This window comes from Cyprinodon variegatus, unplaced genomic scaffold (genome assembly GCF_000732505.1).
Source record: "Cyprinodon variegatus isolate N-32 unplaced genomic scaffold, C_variegatus-1.0 Scaffold1914, whole genome shotgun sequence".
In the NCBI taxonomy this organism is placed as follows: domain Eukaryota; kingdom Metazoa; phylum Chordata; class Actinopteri; order Cyprinodontiformes; family Cyprinodontidae; genus Cyprinodon; species Cyprinodon variegatus.
This window is the reverse complement of record NW_015152367.1, coordinates 31,871-43,869: the sequence shown is the minus strand read 5'-3', so window position 1 is coordinate 43,869 and position 11,999 is coordinate 31,871. Positions and strand designations below refer to the sequence as shown.

At 36.7% G+C, this 11,999-nt stretch overlaps 1 protein-coding gene across 1 annotated transcript in view; it reads left to right on the top strand.

Annotated features, from left to right (window-relative positions):
• The first annotated feature begins 7,750 nt into the window (after positions 1-7,750).
• LOC107104841 (G-rich sequence factor 1-like) overlaps positions 7,751-11,999 on the top strand; it is a 10,937-nt gene continuing 6,688 nt past the window's right edge. The window contains exons 1-3 of the mRNA XM_015404960.1: positions 7,751-8,111; positions 9,810-9,954; positions 11,327-11,482. Of these exons, the coding sequence (XP_015260446.1) occupies positions 7,902-8,111; positions 9,810-9,954; positions 11,327-11,482 (511 nt within the window). The 5' untranslated portion in view covers positions 7,751-7,901. The remainder of the gene's footprint in view (positions 8,112-9,809; positions 9,955-11,326; positions 11,483-11,999) is intronic.

Genomic DNA, 11,999 nt, shown 5'->3' with positions numbered 1-11,999 from the left:
GAACACGTTTCATTTATCATGATGTCTTGGTCCCCCATACCTTATTTTTTAGTAAACACAAATCACAAATTATAATTATTATTTGAATAGAAACTCCTGTTATTGTCCTACAGGAGGGGAATCTGGTGTTACAGCAGCAAGAAGATTATAGAAAAACGATCACAGAAATGTACGGAAGAGGATTAGGGCCACTGATAAAATTAAAAAAAAAAGTTAATTGATTATTAAATACAATAATATGGGGGGAAAGTCAGAATTCTGACTTTAATCTCAGAACTCTGACTTTAATTTTAGAACCCTGGCTTTAATCTCTGAATTCTGACTTTAATCTCAGAACTCTGAATGTAATCTCAGAACTCTGACTTTAATTTCAGAACTCTGAATTTGATCTCAGATCTCTGACTTTAATCTCAGAATTCCAACTTTAATCTCAGAATTCTGATTTTTTTCTCATAATTCTGGCGTTAATCTCAGAAGTCTCACTCTAATCTCATAATTCTGACTTTAATCTCAGAATTCTGACTTTAGTCTCAGAACTTTGACTTTAATCCCAGAATTCTGACTTTTTTCTTTTTTTATAAACTGTACTGTAAAGTGTTTTAACAATAGAAATACTAGTGTTTCGCTGATGCCATTTTTTTGCCCCGATACCTGGCTGTGCAGTATCGGCCGATACCATACTGTTTGAAATTGATGTGTGTGTGTGTATATATGAACAACTGCACAATACTTGGATGTGAAATAATTGCCATCATGGCTTTGTCAAGCTGCTGCCTACCTTTGTGAAACAGGAAAAAAGACTAACACAAAGTGAATCCAGTAGAACCTTTTATTCCCTACCTGGAATGGGTGACAATAGTTGAATAAACTTTTGGCTCTCAAAATGGTATTAGTGCCCTATTTGTTGATACTCGCTGATACGATACCAGTGCTGGATCAGGGCCCTGTCCGATACTGGTATCGGTATCGGTGCAACACAGTGTTGGTGCAAAACGAATAAATACTGTGCACCTGGAGAATAAATAACCAATATACAGCTATGGACATTTTTACAGTAATTGATATTTGAAAATAGCAGCAACATTAGAGATATGCTAACTTCAAAATCAGCATGAATCTAACAATTTATTGAGGTTGTTGGGAACAGTGGTGGTTATAAAGTCTAACAGCTGCTGAGAGGAAGGATCTGTGATAGCGCTCCCTGGTGCATTTAGGGTGCAGCAGTCTGTCACTGATGGAGCTCTCCAGTTCTGCAATGTTAAGTTCAGCATTTACTAATATTACATTCTGAGTTGTTCTAGGAGACACCAACAATAAAACATTAATGCATATCTGATTATCATTAAAAATAAAATTATCAAATTCAAATAGAAATCTTTCTCTTTTCTAAAAAGAAACAACTCCTAGACATATATGTTAACTGTTTTTTTTTTTTTTTTTTTTTTTTTACAATGAATATAAAATAACAGAAACAGCAAAAATAGAATTTTCCACACTTTACAAGCCTTTGGAGCCAATTAAGAGCTTAATCTTGTGACGTCATTGTTATTAACAATAAATGTGAGAGCTTTGGACATATGACTTGTGAAAAAAAGAGAAATAAAGAAATGTCTTATCCAATTTTTTGGGTTTTAAGGTTTCTTTGAGAAAGAAAAAAGGAGGTTTAAATTTGAATCACTTTAGGATTAAAGACAGAATGATAAAAAAAAATTATGAAAGTTTTATCAACAATAAAGTTAGCCATTCCTTATGTACATAAGTTTGAAATGTTACACTAAAATATACTTTTGTAACAAATGATTTTAGCATATGACCAACCTTTGGATATGCAACACCAAATTAGTCAAGGAATAAAGTATTAGTTCAGTATTATATAATAGTTCAGTGTTCTACCTTTTCTTTAGGAAAGTATTTACCTTTTGATCTTCATACTTTGAAGATTTTAGACTTGATGCAAAAAAAAAAAAAACACCTGTACAGTGTATGCAACACACAGGGCAAAGAATTTAAAGAGAAGATTGCAGACACAATACAAAAATATGAAGCTATAAAAAGTTTGCGATTGAAACTTCACTATAGAGCAATAAACTAGCATAAAAAAACATGCCTGAAATTTACAAAAACAACAAAAATAAATCCATGAAATTATTACAAGAGTTCGAAACCCACTCCCACAGCCTCCACTCTGGGTCCCTGAGCAAGACCCTTAACCCCACACTGCTCCCCGGGCCCTGCATGGTGGCAGCCCACTGCTCCCCAAAGGCGGATGGGTTAAATGTTAAGTTAATTTCTCCACTGTGAGATCCATAAAGTTCAGTTTATTTATTTTTTCAATTTATTTCCACCTGAAGGTAATATTCTGTGTATATTTTAAAACTCTGCTTGTGAAAACCTTTGATAAAGTGGACTTTGATAAAGACTTAGCAAATGTGCAGAAATGTTGAATGTATGACAAATCTATAAAATAGTGAATTCAGTTCTAATTTCAACTCAATCCCTCTGAAGATAAGTAAGGTTGTATGTTAAATAATTCCTACTGTGTATTAGATCCGTGAAACACTTTCCCCTTCATTTTATCATATATCAAATACAAACACACTATGTCAACAGACACTAGTCAAGTACATGTGTATATTTTTGGAGGAAATGTGAAATGTTTAAGAGGTTAGGTTATGTATTTTGAACAGAAACAAAATATCAGGACACACCTTTTTTCCCCCCATTTGTTAATAGCCAACGGCTACTGAACAGTGGTGTTTATGAAGGTTGAATGTTGAGTTTCGCAGACTACAAAAACGAACTGAAACAGTACGCCTAGAATTGTGTCAACAGGGTGTGTAATGCGAGGTTAGGATATTGAGCAAGCACTTCCTATAAAATACCGTCATGCTGCACTTGTGCCCCGCGCACTGACCTGCTGTAAGATGGATGGATCATACTTCCTGTTTAGGCTAAAACTGGGTCTGGCGCCAGGAAAACCAGTCCAGTGAAGCTAGTCCATCTATAGTGTTCTCTCACATGTATTATTACTGCTTTACATCATATCTTTATGACCATCTAGATTTATTTAAATAATTTCCTACACTGCTTTTTCTCAAAGTAGGGCAGGATTCTGGTAGAGGTGTCTTGAATGAGCTGCAGCAGCTATTTTTTGTTGTCCGTTTACACACTTAAAACAACAGAAAAGTGTCTCATACATTCTTATATTCAGATATGTTTAAGTTAAGTTGAGTTATAAAGCTCTGAGCCATTATCTGAAAATCATTTAATCATGGTGCAACCATCACAACTGTTGATGTAGAGGCCACAACAAATACGTGGAAGAAGGTGCTCAGACAAGCCAATAATAAACTGCTTGGCTTACATGCAAAAAGCTATGTGGAAAACAATATTCATGAACCCCAGGGAGAAACATGGGGATTTCTGCATCATGTTTAGCATGGAAAAGAGAAGCTGGTCAGTGTTGATAGGAGTAAAACACAGGACAATCCTGGGAGAACACCAGTTTGATTCTGTAAAAGGCCAGAGACCTAGAACAAAAGTTTTAAAGACTGTATTGATCCCTGAAGGAAATTAAATTCTGTCGTAACTATTAAATTATTTTTTCCAACCAGTTGTTGTAAATGTTGATAGGCAAGAAGGACCTTCTGTAGCAGTCAGTCTTGAAGCCTCTGACTGAAGACACTCTGTTGTTGTAGATTGTCTTCCTGGGACAATGCTTATGTTTTATTATTGTTCTTTACTTTGGGAAATTCTAGCCAGAGGTTCTGGAGGAGTTCCTGGAGCAGAGTCGGCCTCCTTTATCAGCTTGTTGAGCTTCTTTCAGTCATTTGCTCTGATGCTGTTACCCCAATAGATAATGGCAGAAGAGATCATACTCTCCACAACAGACGTATAGAAGATCTGAAGAGTCTTGCTGCAAATCCCTAAGGACCTAAGCTTCCTTAGGAAGTACAGTCTGCTCTGTGCTTTCTTGTAGACGGCTTCATAAGTTGCATCTTTAGTTTGTTGTCCAGGTGAACACCAAAGTATTTATACTCGTCTACCACATTCATTTCTTCTATTAAAGTTAATTGGATTCAACTTGTTCCTTTTTCTCATTAAATCTAAAATCCTCTCCCTTATTTTTTTTTTAATTCAGGATCAGAGGATTGTTTCCACACAAGCTTTTCCCTGGCTGCCTGTACTCAGCTTCTTGTCCATCTTTGATCCACCCAATGACTGCAGAGTCATCCGACTATTTCTGCAGACCACAGGACACCTAAATATTGTCAGTGTTTCTCTCCACACACCTGACTTGAATGAAAAGGTGATTAGCAGCATTTGATGGCTGCTGAGGAGGTGATGCAATCATTTGAATCAACTGACACATCTAAAACTAGAAGGACGGTTTGTAGCACTGAGGACCCCGTCATATGTGGAACTCTGTGCTGATGACAACTGGTCTGTTTGATCCAGGCAATTGTTAATTTTCTTAAAAAGAATTGATTTTCTTGAAAATTAAGTCAGCCTGAATCCTGTTAAAGGTTCTGGAGAAATCAAAGCACAGCATCCTCACAGTGCTGTCTGCATTTTCTCAATAACAGTGGGTTTGTTGAAGCAGGTGTATGATGGCATCTTCAACTCCAACTCCACGACAATGAGTAAACTCCAGGGGGTCCTGATAGTGGGTTGTTTTCTTGGTAAAAGTGGACCAACAGAAGTGTCTGTAAAACCTTCATGATGTGGGATTTCAGGGTAAGAAGTCTATAGTCACTGAGGACGGCTGGCTGAGGGTTTTTTTTGGCACAATATAAGGCAGGATGTCTTGGGTCTCCAGGGTCAGGCTTGAAGAGGTGCTGTAGAATCCAACAGACCTTCTCTCCACTCTGGATCTGACTTTGTGCCAACAAACAGCATTTTATATTTTCCCCATCTCTTTCCATCCTAATTCCTGTCTTCCTGAAATAAAATAAAGGACAATAGAGCCACAAAAATGTCACCAAAAAGGTGATCCTATAACATACTGACCCAGAAGGATGAAAGCAAGTGTACCTTTTGTATTAATTATTTTTAATGATCTTTCAGTTATAGAGAGTAGAAAGAAAAATAAACTACTTCATGATCATCTATCACATAAAAAGGCAAAAGTATAAAAGTGTGTAGAACTGCCTGCATGGCACTGCATTTGTTAGAAGGGAGGTAAAATGAGATCATATGTTATTTGTAGCCGACAAGATGACAAAAGTAAGCATGAATTGGAGCATCCACATACACTCGATGAAATTGTTGGCATCCCTCGTTTCATGAAAGACAAACCCACAATTGTCAGAAAAATAACTTGAATCGGACAAAAGTAATAATTAAAAGCTCTATGAAAAAGATAACATCAAAGTCGGACATTGCATTTTGACCATGCTTAAAAACAATAAATCCTCCTGAGAGGTTTTAGGTAAAGGTAGCCTCCCTAAATTAGCCACATTTGATTCGCTCTGCTTTGCTTTGCTCCAGATCTGCACTCTACATAGAGATAACATTGGAATCCTTTGCCACAGCTGCGAAACTCTCGTTCGGTGTGAAAATACCGTTACACATATCATTCAGAAGTTTTAGATCCAGGCGACTGTAGCTTACGTCCCTGGATGTGGCAGCAGGAGGAAGATGGAGGGCAAATCAAAAAGATGCATAAAATGAATGGTAACAAAGGAACCCAGAAAAACTTTTATAGGGATTAAAGGTGTACATCAAGCTCAAGGAACATCAGTGTCAGATTGCGCCATCTGTCATTTTTTTTAACCTTAGCGGACAGCATTATTAAAAATAAATTAGAAAAAAAACAAAACAGACAGGAATTTGTCAAACTATATGCTGACAAGCCACAAAGCTTTTGGGAAATGTTCCTATAGACAGATGAGAAAAAAATTGAACTTTTCTTTTGCCAAAGCACATTAGCTCTATAATCATAGGTGAAAAAATGAAGCAGAAGAAAAGAACACTGACTCTGGTGTGAAATATGGAGGGGAATGTTCTGCGCCTGCTTTGCTTCATCTGCAAAAGGTGTCTTGAATCTCTGCAGGTTTCAATGAAATCTCAAGTGATTTTAGAGAGAAATGTGTACTTAGTTTCTGAAAGCTTGGTCTCAGTAGCAGGTCATTGGTCTTGTAACAGAACAATGACCCAAAACATAATGAGAAACACCCAAGAGTGGCTAAGAGGAAAACCTTGGTCTATTCTGATGTGGCCTGCTATGATCCCTGACCTAAATCTGTGGATTGAATCGGTGATTATTTTTCCATCATGTTTTTTTCAGTCATGTTTTCATTTTATTTCATTTTTTTAACAGGATATGATGAAGCAAATTCTAAAACAACATATCATGTTTTACTTCTATGACTAAAATCTGACATTTCCCTACTGGTGTTTATACATTTCATATCAGCTGTTAATGCTGAAATGTCACCAGATTCTGTGACAGTACCTTAACAACAGGAAGGAAACACTGTGCAGATTAGCTCTTCGGGTTGAATCAATTGCTGCTAAATGGGCCACTTAAAAAAAAAAAAACAACAACAGAGAGCTGTTTCTTTTTTTAATCACATCAGTGCTCTAAATGCTGCTGGCGTCAAATGTACTCCACTGAATGCCACTGTACAGACACCAAAAGCAGCTGAAAGGGATTCACGGTGGTTTAAATTGAGGCATATTATAGTAAGAAAACATTTCTGTATTATATTGCTGTTTGTTAAAAATAGAAATAAAAGAAGCTATACTGATAAAGTTACTTATATGGGTTTATCATTAAAAGAAGAAAACAGTCATTTGACCCTGTTTGTCTTTTTTTTTTTTTTTACACCTCCAAACCGCTAGATGGGGATATTATAAAAAAAAAACAGAAAATGAAAACAAACACAAAGCTGTAGAAGATATGAGCTGTAAAGTTAGACTTTTGTCACAGCATTTCCTTTAACCTAAGATTAAAGTAAAATTCTTATGGATTTTTTTTTGTGGTGATTTTAGCATAGGAGAGCATTTTTACTCATATACCTACTAAACATATATTTTATGTAGTACAGTTAGGTTCAATGAGGTTTTTTGTACTCACAAAGAAAATAAAAGTGAAGATGGATAGAATAAATGTATGTGTGTATGTGGTTTTGCTTTGTTTTCTGTTTAGGTCACATTTATTAGCATTACAAAAACATGACCCAATAATGGCATTCCGACAAATTACCAACCTAAAGAGAAACAAAGAGACAAAGAGAAACAAATACAGGCTTAAGTAACAAATCTGTGTACTTTTGAGACCACTGTATATATATTTTTTCTTTTTTCAGAACAAATATCTGCAATTGCTTGTGTTCTCCTATCTATCTATCTATCTATCTATCTATCTATCTATCTATCTATCTATCTATCTATCTATCTATCTATCTATCTATCTATCTATCTATCTGTTTTTCATTATTTTCTTTCTGTTTTCACTTATCTTTGCATTCTTAAAAAAAAGTGTTCATTTCAGGGCAAAACAAAGTCCACCTGCCAGCTATTTATGAATTTAAATCCTGAAATAAAATTAATTGAATTTAAGTTATTATTTCCTGAACATGACTAAAAAAGTTCGTATATTATAATATATTCGCATTAAAATGTCTTATCACGGGGTTCGGTGGAGCTTTATTTTGAAAACTAAACCGGAAGCAGATCGCAGGTTCACCTGTTTAACCATCAGAGGGGATGTACCATAGATATGGGATGTACTTGGATTAACGGCGTGTATGCGTCCTTGACAGTCAGTGACCCACGTGACTTTCGGCTAACAGTCACGTAAAGCTATCAGCTAGCCGAACTTATCCAACTGATTAAGGACAGACTGGAGTTTTGCTTTAGACTAAGATCTTTTGAGCTACGTCTTAAAAAGCAGAATGTCCTCTAACTGCAGACCTCTGCTGTCTCTGCTGCAGCGGTGTGTCGCACTCAGACAGTTGAAAAGCAGAAGCAGCGTGGTGCCTGAGTTCAGCTGGAGCTCCATTCAGCAGCGAGCCTGGACCTCTGGGAGACCCGCAGTCTGTCTGCGGACTCTCTGTCCGCTCCAACCCGCCTGGACAAGCGTTCATCACCGGTTCTGCACCAAGGTTAGACCCAGGATTGCAGCTCCACCAGTTTATTCACACAGCTTCCATTTTCAGAGGCGTAGCCAGAAAATTTCTATAAGGGTGGCCAAGCAATTAACAGTGGTGGCCGAAAGCGGTTAGGCGCCAGAACCTGAGGGTCAAGCCTAAGATAAGACAAACTATACTTTCCTACAGCTTTTGCTAACAAATAGACACATATATTTAAACATCCGTGCTTTCTAAATAAAAGGTATAATAGTTACAGTTCTTTCAGGGTTGAGTTCTGGGGCTAACATCTTTTCCATTTTCACTACTTACTTACTTGTATCAATAGTCATTCTGCATAAAATTGATACGTGCATCTACTAATATCTAAATAAATGTATCATTTAATACGTTTTTATTAAAATAGTTATTTATGATTTCACTGAAGACTCCTAGATGACTTGCAAAGACACATTCTCTCTTAACCCCATAAAACACAAAATCTAGTTCTGAAAAGAGCATGAATTATCTACCTATCATCTTTAATGTTAGTAAATTGATGTGTATAATTAACCACAGTGATTTTGTTGTCAAGTAATTATGAATATAGGTTAAAAAAATTAATATATGAAAAATTAAAATGTTTTGAATATTCCACTTCAGAGTATTACTGCTGCCACCGTCTGTATTAGAGGGGAAAAAATGGTAGGGGTGGCCAATGATTGGCTAAGGGTGGCCAAGGCCCCCCATCTAGCTCCGCCCCTGTACATTTCCCCCTTTTAAAATATTATTTTGCCACAGCAGCATAGCTTATCCCAGGGACCTTTCTTTTTCGGGCTTGATTCCATTTTAATGATCAAAATCACACAAACTTAAAGTAAAGTTCAGCTGTCCTGACACAATTTTTCTAATTTGCATGTCAACTAAAACCATCGTTTTCAAAGAGCCTAGAAAGGATCAAAATGTTCTCATTGCACAAAGATATAAGTCAGACTAGGAATATAAAAACCCTTAATAATTTCACAACAATAGCTTGTGTTTATTTGTTTTATCGTGGCTAAAATAATATGGGTGTGAGAATGTGTTACTGTCTGATATATAAACTAAACATCGTCTTCTGCCAGTGTTCCAAATCATTCTGCTCATGCAGTGAAACACGGCAGTGGCAGCATCATGCTCTGGGGGCACTTTCCCTCAGTGAATGACGTTAGGAAAAATAGTCAGGTTTTAGGGAGAAAAAAAAACCCTCTGCTGGAAAGCTGACCATAAAGGGAAATGTTTGTGAGTTCAAGAATAAGAAACCGAATCAAGATTTCTAAAAGACTAAATTATCTGCTGCAGAAACTGATCCCATTTTGTCATATCTGAGCCCTGATCTGTCTGCTCCCACCTTTCAAAGCTAAAATATAGATGATTTATGATTTACTGTGGTAGCCTGTTAATTACCTGACTTCTACCCCACTACTCGCTGCATAAAGCCATTTAAATATCTTTATAAAACTTGTTTATCCCCTTGGATCAAATAGTTCTTAAGGTAACTAACTTAACTCCACTGCTTTTGACTTATTTTTATGACAATTTAATTCTTAAATTTAGATTAGTATTTCTAACTGAAAGGCTTCAAAGATGCATGGTTTCAAGTTTTATTTCTATAAAAATTGCTTGATTATCTTACCTTCAGTAATACTACCTAGGTTTCTTTGGAGCCTGAAAAATCAACTTTTTGTCTTCTAGGCAGGGTCACCATGCGAAGAGGAATACCCTCCTCTGCCAGACTATCAGGCCGATTCCCAGTCACCAACCAAGGAGGTGTACATCGTGCAGGTGAAGGGCTTTCCCTGGTCCTGCACCGTGCAGGACCTCCTGCAGTTCTTCTCAGGTGAGCAGCTACGTTAGGACCCAGGGCCCGACAGCTTGGGGAAAGTTTGCACATCCTGCATTAAGAAAAGTGCTGCACAGTTTAGATGAGGATGAGATGAGGATTTTTTGGGTAAATATTGCTGTGATCAGCTCATTTTCTGTTCTAACGATGCTTGTAGCAGTCTCTTTAATCTTTAGCCTTTGTTTCTCATGTTATGTTATAAATTAAATACATCTAAAGCATGAACCAGTTAGTCTTGAAAAAATGTGGCATATTTATGCTGCAATTAGTTAAATACAAAATACTGATTTCACATGATTCTTTTTTTCATGTTAAAAGGCAAAGAATCTTTCTAAACAACCCAAGTCAGTGTGAAAAAGTAATCACACCATTTTATTGAGCTTTTAACATTCTTTTCCTTTTGTTTTCTGCGTTAGTAACTGCCAGCGGCTATTTATACCAGAAATATAAGATAAGACAAAAGTAAAAGAACCTGTTTGACAACATGAAGAAGGCTAGATTTCAAAGAGAAACAGCTCAGTTCAACTGACTGACCAAAATCACTCTATATTACAAAATTAACTCATTTAAGAGGCCAACAAAGAGGACAGAATAAGATATATTGTGCTTCAGGCCTCAATTTTTCTAATTAAGGTCAGATTTTACCATAGAATAACAAGAAACAGGGTGGAAAATGCTTCTGCGGGAGAGTTCTAAGGTCAGAACCACTGCTGATCAATAAGAGCATAAAGGCTCGTCTCAGATCTGTTTGGAAAGAAAAAAGGTGACCATAAAGACTTTTTTAGAAGGATGTTTTGTTTTAGACTGATGTGACAGAAGTCAAACTTCTTTGGAAGATTTTTGCGTCATTAGATTCGGTTTTAAGCTAATAAAGCTTTTCAGAATCAGAACTTAATACTGACACACAGACAGGGTGGTGTTAGTGTGATGGTTGGGGCTGCTTTGGAACTTGGATGTCTTCCTGAAAAACCCTGTAAACATTGTTAGACATCAGCTAATACAGACTTACATTCTGATTAAGAAGGCACTAGCATGTCCACCTAAATGGCCATAAAATGCTAGAATGGATGTTTAAAAGAGTTCTAATACGAACCCCAAACTCATACTTGATATAGGTGCTTTGATCTGAGCTTAAACAGGTGTTGAAACTCAAATATTTTCTAAAGCAGAGGTCATGGAGTATAATAAGGAACCGGACCGCGATTACCGTGATCATATTTTCTATTAACTTAGGTTAAATTTGTGTGAGATTACGTCCGGTTGATCATCACAAGACCTTGGAACAGAAGAAATCTGTAAAAATATTTAGTCCTGACAATTTATGCTGAGGTTATAAAAGGTGGAGTGACAGAAATGAACTGTGCTGCAGATTGTAGAATCCGTGACGGAGAGAAGGGGATCCACCTGACTTTGGACAGGCTGGGAAGGCCGTCCGGACGCGCCTTCATCGAGATGGAGCACGAAGAGGATGTGACCAAGGCTCTGGAGAAACACAGACAGTACCTCGGTCCACGTTATGTTGAAGGTGGGTTCCTCTAACCGTCAGCTGTGGTAACAAAAACAAACTTCATCTGTTTTTCTGTTAAACCAAAGAAAAACAAACCAGAAAGCAAGCCTGCATTTGTTTCTCTTTAGGTTGGTCCTTTGTTGAAATTCCATTATTAGGTTTTTTAAAAGCAGCAGTGTGTTTTTGTAATGCTGATAAATGTGACCTAAACAAAAAAACAAAGCATAAAATTCTGCACTTATAAAAGTGTAAACTACAACAGGGTTAAATGCCATTACTGGGATGGTTAAGAATCTGTACTGGCAAGTTTCATTACAATGCATTCTCAGTGCATGCAGCATTAAAGTAACACTTGGTGAAAACACCTTTTGGTTTTATTATAGCTCTGTCTGTTTGTCGTCAGCACTGTATTGCAAAAAACAATCTAGAAATAAGTCAACATGTCTTAAATTATGTGCATTTACCCTTAACTTGAGTAGATAAATGAGATGATTTCCCAATGGAACGAGTATTTTTACTTTAAAAAAATAACATA